We start from the raw sequence: 25,589 nt of genomic DNA, 5'->3' as shown, positions 1-25,589 counted from the left end.
CTTGTTTTTCTGTCCACTTTGAATGATGAGGATGATGATGAGACCATGTGACCTTGCCGCGATGGGGAGGCTTGCGCGTTCCTATGAAGCAGATAGCCGAGTTGCAGGTGCAACCATATCGGATGGGTATCTGTTGAGAGACCAGGCTAACGAATGTTTCATCGAAAGGGAGGGAAGGAGCCTTTTGGAAGTTACAAGGGGGCAGTCTAGATGACTGACTGGTATGGCCTTGTAATAATACTCAACAAGGCTTTGCTGTGTTGATACTGCTGCGCGGCTGAAAGTAACGGGAAACTACAGCCGTAACTATCTTCCGAGGACATGCATCTCTCTCTGTATGAATGATGTACTGATAATGGCTTCCTCCCGGGTAAAATAGTCCCCCATTCGGATCTCCGGGTGGGGACTACGCGAGAGGAGACGATCATCAGATAGATGGATACTAACGTTTAGCGAGTCGGAGCGTGGAATGTTAGAAGTTTGAATCGATGTGGTAGGTTACAGAATTTGAAAAGGGAGATGGATAGACTAAAGTTAGATGTAGTTGGTATAAGTGAAGTACGTTGGCAGGAAGAACAGGATTTTTGGTCAACACAAAATCAAACAGAGGAAATGCAGGAGTTGGTTTAATAATCAATAAGAAAATAGGGCAGCGGGTAAGCTACTACGACCAGCATAGAGAAAGGATTATTGTTGTCAAGATAGACACCAAACCAATGCCCACTACAATAGTGCAGGTCTATATGCCTACTAGTTCAGCGCATGATGAGGAAATCGAAAGAGTATATGAAGAGATAGAAGATTTAATACAATATGTAAAAGGTGACGAGAATCTAATTGTGATGGGAGACTGGAATGCAGTGGTAGGCCAAGGAAGAGAAGGCAATGCAGTAGGAGAGTTTGGATTGGGAAAAAAAGGAACTAAAAAGGAAGTCGGCTGGTTGAATTCTGCACCAATCACAATTTAGTCCTTGCTAATAGGCCTACTTGGTTCAAACACCACAAACGACGGCTGTACACATGGACGAGACCTGTAGACACTGGAAGATATCAAATAGACTCCATTACGATTAGGCAGAGATTCAGAAACAAGGTGTTGGATTGCAAAACTTTCCCAGGAGCAGACATGGAGACTCTGATCACAACTTGTTGGTCATGAAATTCCGTCTGAAGTTGAAGAAATTGAAGAAGGAAAAGAATCCAGTGAGATAGCATCTAGACATGTTGAAAGAAAAGAGTGTGAAGGATTGTTCCAAGGAACATGTTACACTAGGACTAAATGGAAAGGCTGAAGGAAACACAGTAGAATAAGAAAAGACACTCATGAAGAATGAGGTCAGTAGGGCTGTTGAAGAGATGTTAGGAACAAAGGAAAGATCAACTAAGAATCAATGGATAATTCAAAAGATACTAGACCTGATCGATGAACGACGAAAATACAAGAATGCAAAAAATGAAGAGGGCAGAAAGGAATACAGGCGATTAAAGAATGAAGTGGACAGGAAGTGCAGGGCAGCTAAAGAAGAATGGCTGAAGGATGAGTGCAAGGATGTTGAAAGTAGTATGGTCCTAGATGCTGCATACAGGAAAATCAAGGAATCCTTTGGGAAAAGGAAAACTAGATGTATGAATATTAAGAGCTCAGATGGAAAACCACTTCTAGGGAAAGAAGACAAGACATAAAGGTGGCAGGAACATATCTAACAGTTGTATCAAGGTAAGGACGTAGATGATATGATTCTGGAACAAGAAGAGGTTGTTGGTAGTGATGAAATGATTGACCCAATTTTGAGGTCAGAATTTGGCAGAGCTTTCAGGGACCTAAATAGGAACAAAGCACCTGGAATTGATGACATTCCCTCGGAAATACTGACTGATTTAGGAGAAACCAGCATGGCGAGGTTATTCCATGTAGTGTGCAAGATGTATGAGACAGGAGAAGTGCCATCCGATTTTCGGCAGAATGTTGTTATACCTATTTCCAAGAAAGCCGGTGGTGACAGGTGTGAAAACTACCGCACCATTAGTTTAGTATCTCACGCCTGCAAAAATTCTAACACGTGTTATTTACATAAGAATGGAAAGAAAAGTTGAAACTGAGTTGGGAGAAGATCAATTTGGCTTCAGAAGAAATGTAGGGACACGTGAAGGAATCCTGACTTTACGTCTGATCTTAGAGGATCGAATTAAGAAGGGCAAGCCCACATACATGGCATTCGTAGATCTATAAAAGGCGTTTGATAATGTTGATTGGACCAAGCTATTTATGATTCTGAAGGTGATCGGGATCAAATATCGAGAACGAAGAATTATCTATAATCTGTATAAAAATCAGTCGGCAGTGATAAGAATCGAGGGCTTTGAAAAAGCAGCAGCAATCCAGAAAGGAGTGAGGCAAGGCTGCAGTTTGTCCCCGCTACTTTTTTGTGTTTATATAGAACAGGCAGTAAAGGAAATCAAAGAGGAATTTGGAAAGGGAATCACAATCCATGGAGAGGAAATCAAAACCCTGAGATTTGCCGATGGTATTGTTATTTTATCTGAGACTGCAGAAGATCTGGAGAAGCTGCTGAATGGTATGGACAGAGTCTTGGGTGAGGAGTACAAGATGGAAATAAATAAGTCCAAAACAAAGGTAATGGAGTGCAGTCGCACGCAGTCAGGTGATTGCAGGAAATATTAGATTAGGAAATGAAGTCTTAAAGGAAGTGGATGAATATTGTTACTTGGGTAGTAATATAACTAACGATGGCAGAAGTAATGAGGACATAAAATGCAGACTTGCACAAACAAAGAAGGCCGTTCTTAAGAAAAGACATTTGCTCATTTCGAACAATGATATAGGAATTAGAAAAATGTTTTTGAAGACTTTCGTTTGGAGCGTGGCACTGTATAGAAGTGAAAAATGGACGATAACTCGCTCGGAAAGAAAGAGAATAGAAGCTTTTGAAATGTGGTGTTACAGAAGAATGCTAAGGGTGAGATGGATAGATCGAATCACGAATGAAGGGGTACTGAATCGAATTGGTGAGAGGAGATCGTTGTGGCTAAATTTGATGAGAAGAAGAAATAATAATAATAATAATAATAATAATAATAATAATAATAATAATAATAATAATAATAATCGTATGGCCCCAGCTATCGTGTGCAGATATTTCAATTTGACGTCATCTGGCTGTCTGCTCGTCAATTTCGACGTTCCGTTTTACTCTAGGCCCACTAGATGGCAGACCGAGTAAACCGAAACTCTCTTGGGCGTCTATGGCTGAGAGTTAATGAATTTTGTCGGGTAAACACCAAATGTGTCACCAGAGATCTTTTACATGCCGACATCGTACGACATGGAGTGTCGAAAGGACCTTTTTCCGCCCTTCAAAAATTCGACTACCTCTGCCGGGTTTGAACCCGCCATCTTGGGATCCGGAAATCGACACTCTACCACTGATCCACAGAGGCAGAGATAGAACACATCTTAAGACACCCAGGACTTGTTCAGTTGGTTTTTGTGGGAAGTGTAGGGGGTAAGAACGGTAGGGGTAGACCAAGGTATGAATATGACAAGCAGTTTGAAGCAGGTGTAGGATGCAGCAGTTATGTAGAAATGAAAATGTTAGCACAGGATAGGGTGGCATTGATAGCTGCATTAAACCAGTCTATGGACTGATAACTCAAACAAATTATTATTATTATTATTATTATTATTATTATTATTATTATTATTATTATTATTATTATTATTATTATTAGCGTCCTCTTCTTTGGAGGCATGGCAAATTTGTCTATTATTTATTTACCTGTGGAGATCGTTGCCAGTAGGCTCAGAGTTCCCTTGAACAATACGTTATTAGTTAAGACGATTCCATATCGTGCTTCAAGGAAATTCATGTTTTGTTTGGTTCATGCAGATTTATCATTGACTTATCTGTTATTGAAATACCGAGGGTCAGAGGCCCTCGGGAAAATCCACAAGATGGTGTGAATTCTCGCTATAAAAGACGACCACTAAGGACGATCTTCTGTAGTTTCTCGTCACATTCTCATCCTCGTCCCCTTGGGATCTACTATCATACAAGGTAAGCATACATATTGAATGGTTGTGAGGTTCGATTAAAGTACTGCCCGCAACAGTATACTACGACTTGAAACCTGGTTTAATTTCTTGGACTGAGTACAACCAGTATTGAAACAATGGAAAAATAATGGGGTCACACGGCTAAACACGCGGTATTAAGGCAAAATTGGAATATGACGCATTTTGAGAACGGTTATCAAAAATATTATTCATTGTTTTTATTAGTTTTATTGCTCGATAACAAAGAATATGCTTTCTTTGACAACTGCTTTCAATTGTAGAAAGAATTTATATAATTTCTCTTATTTTGTTTTTAATATTGTCAATCTGTCCGCCTCTGTGGTGTAATGGTTAGCGTGATTAGCTGCCACCCCCGGAGGCCCGGGTTCGATTCCCGGCTCTGCCACGAAATTTGAAAAGTGGTACGAGGGCTGGAACGGGGTCCACTCAGCCTCGGGAGGTCAACTGAGTAGAAGTGGGTTCGATTCCCTCCTCAGCCATCCTGGAAGTGGTTTTCCGTGGTTTCCCACTTCTTCTCCAGGCGAATGCCGGGATGGTACCTAACTTAAGGCCACGGCCGCTTCCTTCCCTCTTCCTTGCCTATCCCTTCCAATCTTCCCATCCCTCCACAAGGCCCCTGTTCAGCATAGCAGGTGAGGCCGCCTGGGCGAGGTACTGGTCTTTCCCCCCAGTTGTATCCCCTGACCAAGAGTCTGAAGCTCCAGGACACTGCCCTTGAGGAGGTAGAGGTGGGATCCCTCGCTGAGTCCGAGGGAAATCCGACCCTGGAGGGTAAGTAGATAAAGAAAGAAGAAGAAGAAAGTTATATTTCCGTTACTGTGGAATTAGCCGTACTGTGCTTTAGCGGAGTCTTTCCCCATCTGTAAGTTCACAGCGCCCATCAGATGGCATTGCATCGCGCCGTGAATAGTCATGCTACTGTCCTGAGTAGACTTGGAGGCGATATTTGGATGGAATGAATGTATACCACAGCGTTCCTTGCCTAAATGATGAGGGTCGTAGCCTTCGGTTTAGAGGGCCCTGGGTTCGGCTCGCGGCCGCCCAGGGATTTTAAATGTGGGGACTGGTTGTTTGTGTTCGTCTCAACACATATCTCTTCATTTACTCCACACCATACCACCACAAAAACACGCAATAGTGAATGTATCTCTCCATCTTTGTGTATCAGGAAGGGCATCCGGCCGTAAAAATAGGCCGAGTCAACCCGAGGCTGACCCCAGGATATTGGGGAAATGCAAGAATAAGAATAGGAACGCAAACTATAGCATTACGCCGTAGACTTTCTGAGTTTTCATACAGATACTGAATTCCTTATTTCAAGAAATCAGAAGAGGTCGTAGTATACAATTTATAAACACTAGATTGCGTGCCAAAAGCCTGGTTGCAATTCCAAACCTCTCCGCAGTCATCATGTGGAGTGAGGGCGTATGACGCTGTTAATGGTGATTCGTCCGTCGGCTGGAAATGTTTGACCCCTTCGTCGCCATAAGACCTATCTGTGTCAGTGCGACGTAAAGCCCATAGACAAAAAAAAATAAAAAATAAAATAAAAAATAAATAAATAAATAAATAAATGTTTGACCCCTTGGTGCTATTCGACAGGAGTAGGTTATGTTTGGGCACCGGGTGTCACTCTCTTCTTTCCTACTATTATATAATCATGTCGTCCGCCTCTGTGGTGTAGTGGTTAGCGTGATTAGCTGCCACCCCCGGAGGTCCGGGTTCGATTCCCGGCTCTGCCACGAAATTTGAAAAGTGGTACGAGGGCTGGAACGGGGTCCACTCAGCCTCGGGAGGTCAACTGAGTAGAGGTGGGTTCGATTCCCACCTCAGCCATCCTCGAAGTGGTTTTTCCGTGGTTTCCCACTTCTCCTCCAGGCGAATGCCGGGATGGTACCTAACTTAAGGCCACGGCCGCTTCCTTCCCTCTTCCTTGCCTATCCCATCCGATCTTCCCATCCCTCCACAAGGCCCCTGTTCAGCAAAGCAGGTGAGGCCGCCTGGGCGAGGTACTGGTCATTCTCCCCAGTTGTATCCCACGACCAAGAGTCTGAAGCTCCAGGACACTGCCCTTGAGGCGGTAGAGGTGGGATCCCTCGCTGAGTCCGAGGGAAAAACCGAACCTGGAGGGTAAACAGATGATGATGATGATGATGATATAATCATGTCGTTCATTTCATCTCATTAAACCGAGCAAGTGGCTCGGATCACTTAGCAATCAGCTTGCATTCGGGAGATAATGGTTTCGAATCCCGCTGTCGGCAGCCCTGAAGATAGTTTTCCGTCGTTTCCCATTTTCACACCAGGCAAATGCTGGGGGCTGTACCTTAATCAAGGCCACAGTTGCTTTCTTCCAACTCCTAGCCCTTTCCTATACCATCGTCGCCATATCTTTGTTCGTGCGACGTAAAGGAAATGGTTTCATCTCCTTAACTCCTGTGATTGGCGTCAGGAAGGGCATCCGGTCGTAAAATCCCACTACGAACCTTGGATACTAGCATTGAGATCTTGCTGGCCGTGACCCCGACCTGCCCCGTTCGATTTTTTTTTTAATATGGGAACAACATTTTGAAAAAGGTCTTAATAACTAATCACATAACTAAAATCAATATTTACACGCCATACGAAACGCTCAGTACTAATATCAATATTTTCTGAAATGCATGACGCTTAACGACGTCAACGTTGAAGAATTTAAGTTTTTTCCATTGAACAGATTTTCTTTTTCTTTTCAGAATGAAGTTCGTGATGATGAAGAGCTTGTTGCTGATGATGTTCCTGTTGGGCGTATCTATGGTGCGTGGAATGCCCACACTAACGTCCACCATAGACGCACACCACGTTTCCACGGTGCATGGAATGCCCACGCCAGCTTCCACCATAGACCCAAACCACGTTCCTAGTAGTGTGTGCGCCAATATGTCGGTCTCGCATGGCACTCACCAACCAAGCAATTCAACAGCCCCCTATAAAATCACCACAAGCCCTACAAAGGAAGTGACAGCCGGATCTACATTGAGAGGTAAGAAATATAAATTCCTCCATATTTCCTAAGCACACCATACACGATCAAAACAATTTGCGCAGCAGGGGGTGTTGTGCAAACTGATTGATCGTACATATATGGTAGAGTGTTGCGTGGCAGTTTGAAACCTGTGGTGTAAATTCGCACGCGTTTGAAATGATTTGTGCAACACGTTGCATTTTACCATATGTCCGACTCCTTGGCTTAATGGTCAGCGTGGAGGTCTCCAGTTCAGAAATCTCGGGTTCGATTACCGACCAGGTAGGGGATTTTAATCGCGTGTGGTTAATTCTTCTGGCTCAGGGACTGGTTGTTTGTGTTTGTCCTACCACTCTCCTCTTCACATTCAGACAACATCCCCTCCACATAGGGTTGGCGCTAGGAAGGGCATCCGGACCGCAAAACAGGGCCAAATCCACATGTGCGACACAGTTCGCACCCGCGACCCTACAAGGTGTGCGGAAAAGCGGTAGAATATTATTATTATTATTATTATTATTATTATTATTATTATTATTATTTGCTAATTGCTTTACGTTGCGCCGACACAGATAGGTCTTATGGCGACGAAGGAACAGGAAAGGCCTAGGAATGGGAAGGAAGCGGCCGTGGCCTTAATTAAGGTACAACCCCAGCATTTGCCTGGTGTGATAATGGGAAATCACGGAAAACCATCTTCAGGGCTGCCGACAGTGGGGTTCGAACCTACTATCTCCCGAATACTGAATACTGGCCGCACTTAAGCGACTGCAGCTATCAAGCTCGGTACCAGCGATTTTGCTGTGACATTTATCAAGCTTTACATCTCTAATCCCTGTAGTGACGGTCGCTGGAATCGGTGCAGCGACTTTCAAAGATATCAGTATCTAAGGTCGGTCAGTGATGTATCACACTTCAGCAACTAGTTCAGGACCACACCACCCTCCTTTGCTGGCTACATACCAACGAAAGCCCATTCCTTATCATGTATGGTGCTATATCTGCAATCCAGCCACGACTCTCCCCACCTACCAGCAACCTCTAATGTGTCTTCGTTAAGGGAATTTCCAATGGGGATCAAAGTGTCAGCTTTCAGATAGAATAAGAATGCGCACTTTTTATTTTTTTCCCTTAAGGAACTCCTCTTGTTACAGCCAGTCTTTCTTCATGGAGAATGGACAGTTGCAGTCTAGTATTTCGATGCGTAAATCGAGGTCCAACAGCAATTAGATAGTTATCAAAATTATTTTTGCTCATGAAGAAATAATTGAACAAAGTACTAGCATATTTCCGCACAGCACTACACAGCTTGAAAACTATAAAGCTATACATAGGATGTATTCCCAAGATATTTTCTCACTCCTTCCTTTATTTCTGCAACATTCCACTAACACGTAAGGCCTCGATGAAATCAATGTGATTATTTATCATCAAGAACGCACTGGCTGAAAATGCCACTAACGTTTTAGTTGCGTGATTTTATAATCACTCAGCTATTGAATCGCCAGTGCGCACTTGGGCTCCGGTATATATTTTAGTGCTTATAATTTCAGTGATTTTGTTGTGATATTTATCAAACTTTACATCTCTCCTCCCTACAGTGGCAATAGCTGGAATCGGTGGAGAGACCTTCAGAGGTGTCTATATTCAAGGCCGGACCGGCGACAAACCAGTTGGTCAATTTAGGAAGGTGACAGATGATCCTATGATTGTCATCTCGGACTGCCAGCCGGGTAATGACGTAAGTGGAAAGTATTCATTACTTTTATGTGTATGTTGAGTATTCAGTCCTAACGCTGGTTGGATCTCCAACAGTGCCATCATTAGCTGTCAAAGATAGTCTAGTATTTAATGAAGAGGTGTAAAGTACTGGGGAAATGAGGAGTGAGGCAGTTTCCCATTGATTTTCCCACTGAGCCAGAAGTTGTCTTTACATATCAGTCTCCACAGTTCGTTGAAATTCACACACCAACGATCCACTGAAAGACACTTTCACACCATTAATAACGCGAATTTTCATCGGTTGAAATTGCAAGGCTCCAGACCCATCCAACTTCGTGGAAATGAAATTTGAATATTGACGGTGCTTCAGAAGAACAGCACGCAACGCGTTCACACAAAGAACTCATAGGGCTACGAGAAAGCTCTCTACAAGTTTGTGATCCACGGATAGAATCTCGCCCCGTAATGTTTTCTTTTGCATGATTTGGAAACATCTTCTGGATGCCAAAACGTGAGTTTTGTCCGATACTGCTCCTCTTGTTTTTATGATCAGTATCACCCTGGTTCATACAGCAGTTCGCAGTCTCAACACAACTCTTACAACGATGTTGTACTTTAATAGGAAATGGCAGAAAAAAGCATATACACAAAGACGTGTGGAAAAGATTTTGTGAATAGATTTTATTTTTTTTGCTATTTGTTTTACGTCGCACCGACACAGATGGGTATTATAGCGACGATGGGGTAGGAAAGGCCTAGGAATGGGAAGGAAGCGGCCATGGCCTTAATTAAGGTACAACCCCAGCATTTGCCTTGTGAAAACGGGAAACAACGGAAAGCCATATTCAAGTTTGCCAACAGTGTGAATAGTTAAGCACTTAAATGTGCTGTCCATACACCGCCGACCTTAAAAATTAGTGTTGTTGTTATATTGACCGACACGACAAATGCCTCCTATCGGATAAATATCGAATCATTTTTTTAAAATTGGCTTTACGTCGCACTAACATGGATAGGTCTTATGGCGACGATGGGATAGGAAAGGGCTAGGAGTGGAAAGGAAACCGCCGTGGCCTTTAAGGTACAGCCCCAGCATTTGCCTGGCGTGAAAAATATCGAACCTGCTCTGGGTTTAGCGTCACTATGCATCTCAGATATTCACCTACAGTGCATATTGTAAACATATCGTCGTTGCCGGGACAAAACCTCCTATGTGATAATATTTTTGGAGATATACTGACCCGCAGCACATACATTATGAAGAGCGAGAATGCCTGGACAATATTCACACAATATTGCACCTTATATGACAGAACCTTACCGGCCAAAGTTCTAAGCTAAAATATTTCACATGGGAGGTTTTTGCCGTGTGTAATCGCGACATCCAAAACTATTTTTGAGCACTGTCGTTTGAAGTATTATGAAATAAAGTGCACTATGATTGTTTAGACAAATTATAATATTTTTCACCAATTACATTTGCATAAAAAATTCTGGAATGTTAAAACCGAGGCCAATCTCAAGCGATAAATGTGAGGCAGAGAAGCAGGTATGTGTCCTATGTGGTATCTGAAACTGTCGTGCCAACATTGATTCGACAATTCTTTGTATAATTCCGAGCTATGAAACATTTTATTTGAGTTAATGAAATATATTATTATAGATTGGGTCCAACTCTAGTTATATATACGATAATCCTCACTTTCTTCAGACGTGATGCATCGTATGGGATACATTAGGTCGTTATGTGGCGTTGATTATTTTGGGTCTGTAGCATCATATGCAATACAGATTACACCCCTTAACTGTCAGCTTTCTGAGTTCGTCCAGTACTGTGATGGCTAGCATTCTCCAAAGATATAACTTTTCAGAAATTTACAGTTTATTACACGAAAACTCAATTATTCCAGTGCAAAACTGAGTTTTTGTAATACTCATAAGTATATTGCAATTTTCCATTTGTTAATGTTGATGCTTGAGGAGGGCCAACGGCCGTAGCCGTGTTGAAACACCGGATCCCGTGAGATCTCCGGAGTTAAGCAACATTGGGCGTGGTCACGATTTGGATGAGTTGCCACGCGCTGTTGGTGGGGGGTAAGGGATTGGAGGCGCGGAAATAAACTGGCCACCCTACCGTACGCAAATTCCGGCTCAGGCACACCTCTGCGGAGGTTCGGACCTGCCTTCGGGCAGAATACACCCTTACCTTACCTGAGGAGGTATAGTGGGAATATTGCTAAGATAATTCGTACTGAACTTGGCCAAAATACAAAAGTATCTGAGATTAGAGTAAGTACTGAAAGTAAAAGATTGCAAGGATTCATATGAATTAAAAAAAAAAAAAAACTATTGGGATTGTGTCGGGTTTACGGCCGAAAATTTTGACACTGTCCAAAAAGTTCTTAGAAGACTATTTTGTTGAATAAACACAGAGGACTGTTCACTCTAAAGAAATAGAATAAACTTATTTTTTCTCAGAGAAAACGAGAAAATATTTTCTAATGGAAAGGAAATCCAAAAACAAACACAAACAAAATCATTTGTCATTAAGGGCACAAAACATGTGAATAATAATATTGGAGAATGGCTAGAGCTATTATAATGTGCCAAGAAAATATGCTTTCATACCACTTTTTGGTCAAATATGATTTAATGATAAAGTATAGTAAAATATACATTTATATGACCAATGAAAACCTTGTCATCGTGTTCAGAAAAGCTACAAATGTGTTTAATTTTACTTTATACGTAATCCGCACCCTAATTGTGACTCTGGGAGAAGTTCGTATATGTGCATGAGTGTTTATTCAGCAGCCCGAAAGGTGGTTGGCTTTTCAAGACGAATCACAAGTGATTAAAGAAAGATCTCACAGTGCTATGCTGCGCGGAACACAGAGATCACTTATGTTTCCAATGGGAGGGTATCATCATAACGCCACAGGCATTCACTCCCTTCTGAGTCTTCTGAGTCGTCGATGTTACTGATTATAGGTTCCTAGATGGCTCAAGAGACCAATAAGTACCACAAGCTCCCCCACCCCCCGTATTGCTGCCACATCGGATCTATCAAAGCTGCTTTTTGTTTTAAGCAGGGCGGTTATTTATTTGATTTTGTAGTTCCTTTCTACCATATCTTTTATCGACCTCGTATTTTGGTCACTGCTGTCCAAAATGTTTGAAGACCCTCGTGGACAATACGTCAGCACCAGACACTACATACTTGTCAATTCTTCACTCATTCGCATCGGACCATACAACGTCTACTATCGTTTTTACTGTTGTCCATCCTTCGATTGAGACTTCATCTTTTGTTTTGGAAGGAGTGTGTGGCCGACCATTTGAACATGCTGTTTGATAATCATTGTCTCACTCCGACGGCTTTCGGTGAAGAAGCTCTCTGAGGTGGGTGCTGGTCCCCAAGCGAAGGAAATGTCACTGAAATCCAGCATGCAACGTCCGTTCTCCAGGTTAGGAACGGCCACGTTCAGACCTGGCAGTTAGATATACAGTAAAATGTGGCGAGCTCACTGTAATACTGTAATAATATCCTATATGTAGCGTCAAAGTGGATCAAAACAAGGACAAGGTGAAATGGAGGTCAACAGCTCCCTGAACAAGGGTGAAGAAAGGAGAATCGTTGCCTTGATGTTATGCTGTATAGAGCAACGAATGAATGAATGAATTAATTAATTCTCTTCTCCCCTAGTCACGGATAGTCACCAACAGGGGAGAGAGTATTCGTTTATTGTATTCATTGTATGGAGTTAAGTTTTGTTCTTTCTTTTTTTCTCAATCTGTTTACCCTCCAGCGTTGTTTTTCCCTCGGACTCAACGAGGGATCCTACCTCTACCGGCGCAAGGGCAGTGTCTTGGAGAGTGAGACTTTGGGTCGTGGGATACAACTGGGATGGAGGACCATTACCTCGCTCAGGCGGCCTCACCTACTATGCTGAACAGGGGCCTTGTGGGTGATGGGAAGATAGGACGGGATAGACAAGGAAAAGGGAAGGAAGTGGCCGTGGCGTTCTGAGCTTAGGTACCATCTCGGCTTTTGCCTGGAGGAGAAGTGGGAAGCCACGGTAAAACACTTCGATGATGGCTGAGGTGGAAATCGAAACCCCTCTTTTCAGTTGACCTCCCTAGGCTGAGTGAACCCTACTCCAGTCATCGTATCACTTTTCAAATTCCGTGGCAGAAACTGGAATCGAACCCGGGCCTCCGGGGATGGCAGTTAACGACACTAACCACTACACCACAGAGGCGGACGGTTATATTTTTTAGTACTACAAAATAACAAAGAATTCCAAAGAGCGAAATATTACAACAAATGTTTAAAAAATATAAACTGAGTGGCCAAAAGTCACGGAAAGGTGTGTCCCATTAGGAAATATGCCGTGTATGACCCCTGAGCGTTGCGGCTAGCTGCGGCGTAGTTGAGCAGTCTGTCACAGACACCAGTGTCGTGAAGATGGCAACAAGTCGCGAGTTAACCGACTTTGAACGTGAGATGATCATCAGCGCACGGCGCATGGGTCCTCGCATTGAGGAGATCACACGCGAATTCAGGTTTCCGAGAACAACAGTGTCGAGGGTGGATCTTCAATATCGCAGAGATAATGTTACCACCCACGTTAACCGCCGCACGGGAAAACCACAGCTATTTAACGAATGGACATCACGTCGCCTCCACAGACCCACATTAGGCACTCGACGGGCTACTGTGAATCAGATCATCGCCCAGTTGAATGTTGGGAGTCAGGAACCCATTTCTACCAGGACTGTAAGGAGGTAACTTCACCACATAGGCTTCACGAGCCGACGACCAACTCGTGTCCCTTTACTGACACCTCGACACAGAACTCAATGACGTGCATGGACCCGCGAACATCGGCAATGTACTGTGGAACATTGGCGGCGTGTGGTGTGGTCCGATGAATCCCAGTTCCAGTTGTATCGAGCTGATGGGCGCAAGAGAGCGTGGCGTATTTCCCATAAAGCTATGGATCCTGCGTGTCAACAAGGTTGTGTCCAGGCGGGAGGTGACTCAATTTCGGTCTGGGCGGCGTTCTTATGGTCGCAATTAGGCCCCATTTTCCGGTTGCAGGGAGCGTTGATAGTTGCACGTTATGTGGACGTTCTTTCAGACCATCTGCATCCGTTTCTGGCCCTAGAGTACCATGATGGAGAGGGCCTTGTTTCAACAGGACAATGCGCCACGTCACCGCTCTGTGGTGGCACGCATGAGGTTGGAAGAGCAATTCAGTGAAGTTACGACCATAGATTGACCTTCCAGATCCCCCGATCTTAATCTCGAGCTTTTATGGGATACTGTTGATGCTGGTGTACGCTCTATGAACCCCGCACCAACTACACAAGACCAATTGTGGTCCGGCTCCATTGCTCAATGGTTAGCGTGCTGGCCTTTGGTCATAGGGGTTCCGGGTTCGATTCACGGCAGCTCGGGAATTTTAACCATCATTGGTTAATTTCGCTGGCACTGGGACTGGGTGGATGTGTCGTCTTTATCATCATTTAATCCTCATCACGACTCGCAGGTCGTCTACGGACGTCAAATCAAAAGACCTGCACCTGGCGAGCCGAACATGTCCTAGGAAACTCCCGGCACTAAAAGCCATAAGCAATTTCATTCCATTTACCAATTGTGGGTAGCAGTGCAAGATGCGTGGGTCCAGATATCTCCAGAACGATTTCAACACCTTGTAGAGTCTATGCCTCGCCGCATTGCTGCCGTTTTGAGGACTCGGGGAGGAGCAGCTCGTCATTAACACATTCAGTGTCTTCCCATGACTTCTGGTCACTCAGTGTACATAACACGTATCCAATAAATATTACTTAGACATCTTAAAACTTATCTTTCTGAGATAATTCCCGGGCTTCAACAAAGTTATAGAGCCAGGATATCTCCTCGTTCATATTCTTCAAATTTGCTTTACGTCGCACCGACACAGATAGGTCTTACGGCGACGATGGGATTGGAAAGGCCTAGGAGTGGGAAGAAATCGGGCGTGGCCTTAATTAAGGTACAGCCCCAGCATTTGCCCGGTGTGAAAATGGGAAACCACGGAAAACCATCTTCAGAGCTGCCGACAATGGGGCATTCATTCATATCCTTACTTCAAATGAATGAATGAAAACAATGAACAGAATCCTCTTCCCCACCCCACTCCTACCCCAATCACGGATGGGCACGCGCCCATCGCAGTCATCGCAATTATATGCAACTAGGTTTATTAGTATTATAAAATACAAAATATATTCTATTTAACAAACTGTCACAAAACATAATTAAACTATAATTTACTAATACAGTACCTATTCCAAGAACGTTATTTAGACGTTTATTTATTGAAAGAATATCTTAGCCTTCTGAGGCATTTCCTGGACATTAACTAAGTTATCTAGTCCAGGATACCTCTTCATAATTACATGTAATTTTCTGTTTTCACCTTCTTTTGAATTATTTTTCTATATTTCTCTAATAATGTTAAATAATTTTGCTGTTGTTCATGGTTTCTTCCATTCTTTGTTTAATAGCTTAACAAATATGTAAGGTTCAGGTTCATTTTTAGTTTTATCTACCTATTTTCCGTCTACATATTACTCGCTTTTTTGAAGTATTTTAGTACATGTGCTACTTCCGTATGCGTATTACATAAAATACATTTATTTCCGTTATTTTTTCTCTTAAAGATTTATTTTTGTATACTCCCATCAACAACCAAATTATTCTTTTCATTTCCCTTTTTGGTAATATTTGCGTCCTTTTTGCCGTGTTTTCACTTATTTTGAAAAATTCAATTAGTGTACATTTGCTGTTACATTCTGACCTTATTACGGTATTTGTATTTCTATGTATTTTACTCTTTGGACTGCCTTCGAAAACAATCTTCTATCATCCCTTGATATTTTTTTCCCAGTAGCACCCCATTCGTATGTCTTCTAGTAGCTTCTTCACCCCATCCACCCAGTAGCCCTTATTTTGATGTTTCATTTGGTGCTGATATGCTATGTGTAGAATTCTACCTTCTCCCTCTGTTTTTTAATCTCAACCAATACTTAATTATTTGTTTCACAATATCTGCCCGTATACTCATCCCTTCGCAGATCATTCTCAATCCACTATTTTCAGCACAGCTTGGAAATCCCACAATTATTTTAGAAAAATTACTAACGGCTACATCTATAGCTACAGTTCCATGATCTACTCCCGAAATTCAGCTCCATACAATAACTTTGCCGTAACTACTGAATTAAATACGTTTTTCCTTCACTTTATATTCGATGTTAGTCATCTTTTTATACAGTATTTTTGTCCTGAGTAATGAATTTGTTCCAAGACCGTTAGCGACTGCAAAAAGACCTCGATAGTGTTGCGAGGTGGACAGCGGGCAATGGTATGATGATAAACAGGGTTAAAAGTCAGATTGTGAGTTTCAGAAAGAGGAAAAGTCTTTCTCAGGTTTAATTAGTGCGTTGATGGGGTGAAACTTCCTAATGGGGTTCAGGTTCACTGTAGTATCCAGGTGTTAATATAAGCAAATATCTTCATTGCGATAATAACAAACGAGAGTTAAATAAAGGTTACAGATCTCTTCATACGGCTATGAGTGTATTTAGGGGTTGTAGTAAGAATGTAAAGGTGAGGGCGTATAAGTCTCTGGTAAGGCCGCAATTAGAGTGTGTTTAGAGTGTTTGGGACTCTCGCCAGGATTACTTGAATAGAGAATTGGAAACATTCCAAAGAAAAGCAGCTCGATTTGTTCTGGGTGATTTCCGACAAAAGATTAGCGTTACGAAAATATTGCACAGTTTGGGTTGGGAAGACTTGGGAGGAACGAGACATGTCAGTAGAGAGATGGCATGGAATGACATTAGTAGACGATACGTTTGAGTCATGCTTTTAAAGATAGGAAATATCACGATATGAAGTTAAAGTTGGAATTCATGAGGACAAATAGGGACAAATATTCTTTTGTACGAAGAGGACTTAGGGATTGGAATAACTTACCAAGGGAGATATTCGATAAATTTCCAAATTCTTTGAAATTATTTAAGAAAAGACTAGATAAACAATTGCTAGGGAATCTCTGGGTAACTGCCCTAAATGCATATCAGTGGCGAAAGATTTGATTGATTGATGGTAATGGTACTGGCCTCTTTCAAAACTCTAATGTTCGTTCGACGGTTCATCATCCACAACTAACAATACAGCCATACAAAAATACTGATTCATGTTCCATAAATTATGGTATCGAAATATCTATTCTTGAATCTACACCTAGGTAGTTATTTATTCGCCTTAGTACTGAGAGAAAACGAAGTATTACCTGACAAAACATTTAAAAATTGCAAACAGTAACCCTCCCACAAAATAGGTCTGTTAGTAGTCCGGTTTCTCAGTTGAGCGCCAGCACAACGTCCTTTGGTTCATAGGGCCCCAATTCTGCTTCCCGGACGGATCGAGGAATTTGGCAATGGGGATAGATGTTTGTGTTTGTCTTCTGTTGTACGAATGACATTCACATCAGAATACTACTGTAGATGTTCCGGAGTCTGGATTTCACCGCAATCACATTTCCTCTCTTCAGCATAACCCTACATCACCCTGTTGCTTCTACAATATTTGAAACCTTTGTTCTTAATCTGTTCGGAGTTTTCCAGGTATTGTACAGAAGGTTAAAAACATGCGCCCTGACTCATCTTCTGTCTCCATAACGATGTACGATGGACCTCAGGTTGTGTTTTCAGTGGGATAGTTCTCTGAAGAAAGCTCATTTAGACTCTGAGTTTAGGATTAGGCCTAATAACTTGATTACTGTATAATAGAAACCTAGCGTCCGTCGTTTGTTCCGTCCTTGCCATATTTTCAGACACTCTGCAACTGATATGTGGAGGTGCTATATTACCAGCACTGTTTTAGAAGTACGCCTCGTAATTTGACTAAGGCGGATAATCAACTAGGTGTAGATTCAATGCTTGTTGTTTAAAGGAGCCTAACAACTAGGTCATCGGCCCTGTAGATTAGAGCTTTCGAGACCATAATTTATGAAACATGAATCATTATTTTTGTATGTCCGTGTTGTTAGTTGTGGATGATGAACAGTCGAACGAACATTAGTTGTGGAGAACCTTTTTTGCAGGCTATAATTCACACTCATTTCACACAAATTGAGATAATTTTGTTGTTTTTTACAGAATGCTGCCAGCTACATAAGCAGGACGGCTGTGAATGAGGTGGTTCTTGACTGGGTCGTCCCTGAAACTCCAGGTGTTCAAGTTGTTTTCAAGTAAGTTGAATGCAAAACTCCGGTTGCCTTATAGTTTCTCAAGTATTGGAGGCACTTTTCTAGGTTTTTGGATGTTATGTGATTCTGAATGGAGTGGTAGTCATTAGCTGGAGCCACATTTGTTAGGATAATAAAACCCCATGTCTCCACAGCCCTGATGGGCTATGCCTAAAACGCGGCCGCTGATCAGTCCGAAAGCCTGCAAATTACGACCTGTTGCGTGGTCAATACGACGAATCCTCTCAGCCGTTATCTTGGCTTTCCAGATCGGGGTTGCTATTACACCGTCAGATAGCTCCTCAACTGTTCTCACTAGGCTGAGTGGAACTCAAACTAGCTCTAATTAATTACTTAACTAGTTATGTTATTACTGGTTTAACGTACCCCCTAACTACTTTTACGGTTTCCGGAGACGCCGAGGTGCCAGAATTATAGCCCGCAGGAGTTATTTAAGTGCCAGTAAATCTATCGACACGAGGCTGATGGATTTGAGTACCTTCAAATACTACCGGACCGAGCTATGATCGAACCTGGCAAGTTGGGCCCAGAAGGCCAGCGCTCTACCGTCTGAGGTATTCAGCTCGGTGAGCTAGCCCTTAGGTCAAGGTAAAAATCCCTGACCAGGTCAGGAATCGAATCTGGAGTCTCCGGTGAGAGGAAGGTTCACTACCCCTAGACCGCGGGGCAGGCTCCCAACACCGTCATATTAATGTAGAAATTTATTAAGAACTGTCAATACTAATTCAGTTATGTCTTTTTTCACATTTTCCCACAATTTATTTATTTGCAGTTTTTCTTTTATTACGTACCGACAAAAGATTTACTTCCTGAGGGGATTGGACTAACGGACAACCGAGGTCAAACTTACATTGCCATTAGTACCTCTCTGTAAGTTAGAAAACACTCTTTTTCTTTTGTGAAAAATCTCCTTTGAATACCTTTCCTTGTCTTATTAAAAGATGCTAATTGGAATGTTATTAGCTCATGCGGACATTCACAGTTATTTATTTTTAGCTTTATTTTTTAAATGATATTTGTTCGTGGCGTCGACTTCTGTACATCTCTTGCTACTACTTTCACCATGTGATGTGAACCTGCGTGTAAGTGGAATTGCGGAAGTGTAGAGTGTTGAATGTGAGGAAAGGAACGTTAAGGACGACTCAAACATCCAGTCCCCAGGCCGGGGATTAATAATTATTTACAATTAAAACCCCCTGATCCGGCCGAGAATCGAACACGAGGCCGCTGGGTGACAGGCGGACGCGTTGCCCCCATACACCGCGGAGCCGGACTGCTTTAAAATTTACTTTTAATATCTGAATCAAGATTTAGTGATTTAAAATAAATATGCGTACAAAGGAGAACTCCAAAGGTGGGCAGAGTAAATAAAAATGTTCGCAGTATGAAAGAGCAATTCAAGTTAGGTAAAATCAGCAAAAAACGGACTGAAATGATTTAAAGCCAATCATTTAAATTAAACTTGTTCTCGCTCATTAATATTATTATAAAACCATTGAAGGTGGGAAGATTTCAAACGTTACTTTCTTTACCGACAAGGGTTTGTTTTTATTTCTTCTGTTTGCTATTTCTCCTCTTAGATTTATTCGGTGACTATTCTTTCTATTCCTATAAACTCTGTCCAAATACTAATTGTAGTAGTTTGAAATCTTCCCACTCTAGCGACAATTTCTTCGACTTACACAGTTTAATGAAAACAGACTTAACCGATACTATCTTAAAAAATATCAGTCTATTTTATAGTGTTTCAAGAACACCTTTCAAGTTTTTTCTCAGTAACCATGATTCGAGAGGGTTGCTGTTATCCCCCTACAAACCCACGAATGAATCCAGCCATATCATGCCGCACTCCACGTACTATACGTAACTTGATTATTTATTTTTGTTTCATGAACTGTTCATGAATGAAAATCTTAATCTCAGGGCATTTTCTTCTTTCAGAGCCTCCCTTGTGAAAACTTTCTCTCAGTTCTGGGAAGGCGTCGTTTCGGAAGCTGTCAGTATTATTTAGTAAGTACAGTATTATATGCACTTTTTTTGTTGATTTCTTTGTTACTTTAATTCATAATCACGTGATTCTTCTAGTTTGAGAGAATTAATGTATTTTAATAATCTGTATTATTCTTATATCCACAATTAGTCTCTGTGTTTGGAATTACGTAAGGAACTAGCTGTCTTGTACGCGTCGTAGGTGAGTTAGTTGCCTTCTAAGGGAGATGAGTGATGGCAGAAGAGGCAAAGTATACATCAACTTACACGAGTAGTCAATCAATATGTAATGTTATTGTTGAGTTTTAAGATAGCATGCCAGAAGCCTGTATTCAGTTCCAAACCTTTTCGCGGTGCTCATATGGAATGAGAGTATATAACGTTGTTGGTGGTGATTCGTCCGTCGGATGGAGACGTTAAGTCTTGAGCAGACCCGTTGGTGCTCTTCGACAGGAGTAGGCTATGTGCCGGCACCGGGTTTCACCCTCTCTCTTCCCACATCATTCATTGAATTTCAACTCATTTGCCTGGTGTGAAAATTGAAAACAACGGAAAACAATCTTCATGGCTGCCGACGGTGGGGTTCACGGGACGAGTTGGCCGTGCAGTTAGGGGCGCGAGGCTGCGAGCTTTCATTCGGGAGATAGTGGATTCGAAGCCCACTGTCGGCAACCCTGAAGATGGTTTTCCGTGGTTTCCCTTTTCCATACCAGGTAAATGTCCGCCTCCGTAGCGTAACGGCTAGTGTTATTAGCTGCCGTCCACTGGGGCCTGGGTTCGATTCCCGGTACTGCCAGAAATTTAAGAATGGCAGGAGGGCTGGAATGTGGTTAAAATGGTACATGCAGCTCACCTCCATTGGGAGTGTGCCTGAAAAGAGCTGCACCACCTCGGGATGAGGATACGAGTTTGTCCGGCTCCATGGCTAAATGGTTAGAGTGCTGGCCTTTGGTCTAAAGGGTCCCGGGTTCGAATCCCGGTCAAGTCGGAGATTCTAACCTTAAATGTTTAATTCCCTTGGCTCGGGTACTGGGTGTTTGTGCTGTCGCCAACATCCCTGCAACTCACACACCACACATAACGCTATCCTCCCTCCACTACAATAACACTCGGTTACCTACACATGGCAGATGCCGCCCACTCTCATCGGAGGGTCTGCCTTACAAGGGCTGCCCCGGCTAGAAATAGCCACACGAAATTATAATTATACCAGGCAACTGCTGGGACAGCACCTTAATTAAGGCTCCTAGGCCTTTCCTATCCCATCGTCGCCATAAGACGTAGACCTATCTTTGTCAGTGCGATGTAAAGCCAAATGTAAAAATAAGAAAGAATAAAAAAGACGGTGGGGTTCGAAACCACCATTTCCGAACACAAGCTCACAGCTACGTGACTTGAGCCGGGTAGACAACTCCTTCGGTAAAGGAAGAACCTAAGTTAATGCGACGTTAAACCACTATCTAATAATAATAATAATAATAATAATAATAATAATAATAATAATAATAATAATAATAATAATAATGTGTAAGAGCCGAGTAGCATAGCCATTGGCTTCTCGCCAAGGTGAACGCTGTTCGAATTTCGGCCAATGGGTGTGGGGTTTTCGAAATAAAAAGTCATGTGTCTGTGGTTCGGATTTCCCGTAAAACTGGAAGTACGTCAGCTTTGACCACGATATCAATTGTCACGTAAGTTTATAAGCTTACTTGGCTATTTTAATTAAAATACGCGTTTAACGTACCTGTAACTGATACCGTATTGATTTCCAAGAAATATCGGAGTGCCGAAATTTTGCTCTGAAAAGAGTACATTTAACACAATACTAAATTTACATCCGGACAAGGTTCCTTTTCACTAATGCTGAAAATTGAGAATAATCCACATTTTTTATAGTTCAGCAATTATAAATGCTTTCTTTCTTAATCCGTTTACCCTCCAGGGTGGTTTTTCTCTCGGACTCAACGAGGGATCCCACCTCTACCTCCTCTAGGGCAGTATCCTGGAGTGTGAGACTTTGGGTCGGGGGATGAAACTGGGGAGAAGGATCAGTATCTCGCCCAGGCGGCATACCTGCTAAGCTGACCAGGGGCCTTGAGTGGGGGATATGAAGATTGGAAGGGACGAACAAGGAAGAGGGAACGAAGCGGCAGTGGCGTTAAGTTAGGTACCTTCCCGGCATTTGCCTGGGGGAGAAGTGGATACCACGGAAAACCACTTCGAGGATGGCTGAGGAGGGAATCGAAACTCCCTCTATTCAGTTGACCTCCCGAGGCTGAGTGGACCCCGTTCCAGCTCACGTACCACTTTTCAAATTTAGCGGCTTGAGTCGGGAATCGAACCTGGGCCTACTTGTGATGTGTAGCCTATCTAATGCGGTTTATCAGTACTAACACACACTAACCACTACACCACAGAGGCGGACAACTATAAATTCTACTTGAATAAAACGCTGCATTTTTTCCTTATACAGATTCATTATCATTGTCTGGCTGGTGAGCGTTGACGCCTTCAGTTCAGAGAGTCCCGGATTCGATTCCCGACCTGCTCTGGGATTTTAATCACGTATGATTAATTTGCCCGACTCTATGATTGAGTGTTTGTGTTTGTCTTAATTCTCTCCACTTCATGGATACTCAACACATTACACTTCCAACCACCACTGTCTTTTAAGCCTTCAGCCCGGAGACTGGTTGGATCCTCAAATAGCACTACTACCAAAGGTTATGAGGTTATACACGCTTAAATGTTCACCTACAGTTTGGGAAATCGATTTCGCACACGTGATCACTAGATAAGAATAACTATGTTACCTATGTATATCTCAATCGTTGTTTTCTAAAATAGTGATTCATTATTCCTCGTACCGGGCGAGTTGGCCGTGCGGTTAGGAGCACGCAACTGTGAGCTCGCATCCGGGAGATAGTGGGTTCGAATCCCACTGTCGGCAGCCCTGAAGATGGTTTTCCGTGGTTTCCCATTTTCGCACCAGGCAAATGCTGGTGTTGTACCTTAATTAAGACCAGGGCCGCTTCCTTCCTATTCCCAGGCCTTTCCTATCCCATCGTCGCCATAAGACCTCTTTGTGTCGGTGCGACGTAAAGCAAAATAGCAAAGCATTATTCCTCGTAAGCAGTGACTTTTTTTAAAAAAAGTACACAGTTTGGCCTCTGTCGCTACTGAGTCATAATGGCAGACTGTGCTATAATAATAATAATAATAATAATAATAATAATAATAATAATAATAATAATAATAATAATAATAATAATAATAATAATAATAATAATAATTTCGTGTGCCTGTTGCTACCCTTCACCCAGGGTGGGCGGTATCTGCTGTGTTTCGGAACTGCGTATTATTGTGTGGAGGATAATATTGTGTGTAGGTTTCAGGGATATCGAGGAAAGTACAAACACCCTGTCCCCAAGCTAGAGGAATGAACTATTTAAGTTTAAAACCTCCGACCTGGCCTGAAATCAAGCTCAGGGCCCTCTGAACCGTAGGAGACTACGGTGACCATTCAGCCAAGGAGTCGGACACGGCAGACTGTGCTAAAATGCTGTGATCTAATATTTTTGATCCTTACGAGAGATACGGAGAGTTGTACTTACGAAGTGTATTATCTGAGGCTAACTGTATACTAAATTAATGAAATTGAAGCAAGGTGCAGCAGTTTAATGCAGTGAGCTCGCAGTTGCGATCGACGGTATTCTGTGAGAAAGAAGCGAGTTCTCAGGCGAAACTATCTTTACATCAGTCTGTTTTCAGGCCAATAACATCTGGGTGGACCCAGGATATTCATAAGTTAGGAGTAACAGACATGGAAGTAGCGAGAATGATTGTTGGTATAAACAGGTGAAAATAGTGGCAGGAGGGTGGGGCTATGTAAGGAGAATAGGGAAGCATAGATCACCTAAGAGAATAATGGACTCGGTCATAGAGGGTAAGAGTAGAAGGAGACCAAGACGGCGGTAGTTAGACTCAGTTTCTTAAGATTTAATGATAAGAGTTGTGGAACTGAACGAGTCCACAGAGCAGGTCGCAAATAAGTGTGTTGAGAGGTGCTTTGTTAACTGAGAGTGTTTGCAGACTGAACGCTGAAAAGCAACATGGTTTATAATGAATATGTTTGTACGTACGTGTGCAAAATAATAATATTTTACTTTCTCTTTCAGGGTATACAAAGAAGTGGCTCAACGGAGTATCATGAGCATGTTTTAAAAAAGAAATGGAATTATCTTCAAGAAATTGCGGTCTTTGGTCCTGAACTACCACAGCTCAGCTAGGAGAAACATTGAACTTAAGACAGGAATAGCGAACCACTTACTTAAGAACTCAAAAAACATGCTTAATATTGATAAAACCCATCAGAATATTCTACTTGTGATGTGTATCTAATGCGGTTTATCAGAACTAACTCATGAATTATTTATTGTTAAGTTTAAATTGAACTTAGTTATATTATTCTGTTTTGTCTTGTCAGTATTAGTCCTCAGATTCTGTTTGTTTATATCAAATGTATTCGAAGCTATTATGTACGTTTTTCAAAACTGTCACTCTCTAGATGTACAACTTTGGACTTGTTCTAATAATACATTTTATTATTTTGGTTTAATGTTTGTTCAGCTGATGTTCTCTGCTCTCACCTCTTTCCTTTTGTGACTCCCGCCGATGAAATTTGGTATGGAATTATACATAATTACATACTTATATAAAACTCCTGTAATACAGTACAATCACATTTAAGACCATTTGCTATCGGTTAAGAAACAGAATGAGTAAGACGAAGCTGGTATTCCAAAAAATAGCAGTAGTAGTTTGCACAGACGGTTTGTCTGAAAGATACAACATGGTGCAGTATGACCCTGAGGATGATTTATGCCACATTGATCCAATAACCATAAGTATTTCGCGGATTAACGCTAACTATGATTTTAAAATGTGTAAACAGAATATCTCCTTGGCTTTGCCTACTCTCGCGCCAGGCTTGTATTCTAGAACCCTTGAGCTAACGTTGCCAATGGTTACGGCCGATAATTTCTTCATCCGGTTCCTACAGCGTGAGTGTGTGGTGTCAATATGTCGAAAACGGTTTTTCTTCGCACCATGAGGCTTAAAATGAGTTTTGTCTCATCCTTGTGCGACAAAATCCATATTTAGCATATATTAGCCTACGTTAATGTGCCAGAGGGCCCAAATTAGGGTTCTCACGGAAGGTCTTTGATATTTCAGGATGATACATAGCATATGTTACCTGGAATGATGATATCTTTCAAATGGTGAAAGAAATTTCAAGATCAGTCCAGTAGTTTCTGAGTTTACCCATTACACAGACACAAACTCACAGTATCTCTTTATATAACAGAATGTCCGGCTCCATGTCCTGGGTTCGATTCCCGGCAGGGTCGGGAATTTTAACCACAATTGGTTAATTTTGCTGGCACGGGGC

General features: G+C 42.2%; 2 protein-coding genes across 2 annotated transcripts in view; one reads left to right on the top strand and one right to left on the bottom strand.

Moving 5' to 3' along the window:
* The window catches only part of LOC136857934 (FMRFamide receptor), a 434,139-nt gene that overhangs the window by 51,715 nt on the left and 356,835 nt on the right, over window positions 1-25,589 (bottom strand). The window lies entirely within an intron of this gene.
* Window positions 1,735-24,755, top strand: LOC136857935 (uncharacterized). Its single transcript, XM_067137034.2, has 7 exons — window positions 1,735-1,925; window positions 3,909-4,076; window positions 6,832-7,118; window positions 8,702-8,841; window positions 18,039-18,130; window positions 20,090-20,158; window positions 24,316-24,755. Coding segments are annotated over exons 1-7 (948 nt in total). The 3' UTR covers window positions 24,317-24,755.

Source organism: Anabrus simplex, chromosome 1, assembly GCF_040414725.1.
Source record: "Anabrus simplex isolate iqAnaSimp1 chromosome 1, ASM4041472v1, whole genome shotgun sequence".
NCBI classification, from domain to species: Eukaryota; Metazoa; Arthropoda; class Insecta; order Orthoptera; family Tettigoniidae; genus Anabrus; species Anabrus simplex.
Note: the sequence above shows the minus strand (reverse complement) of the source record. Positions and strands in the feature narration are given on the sequence as shown.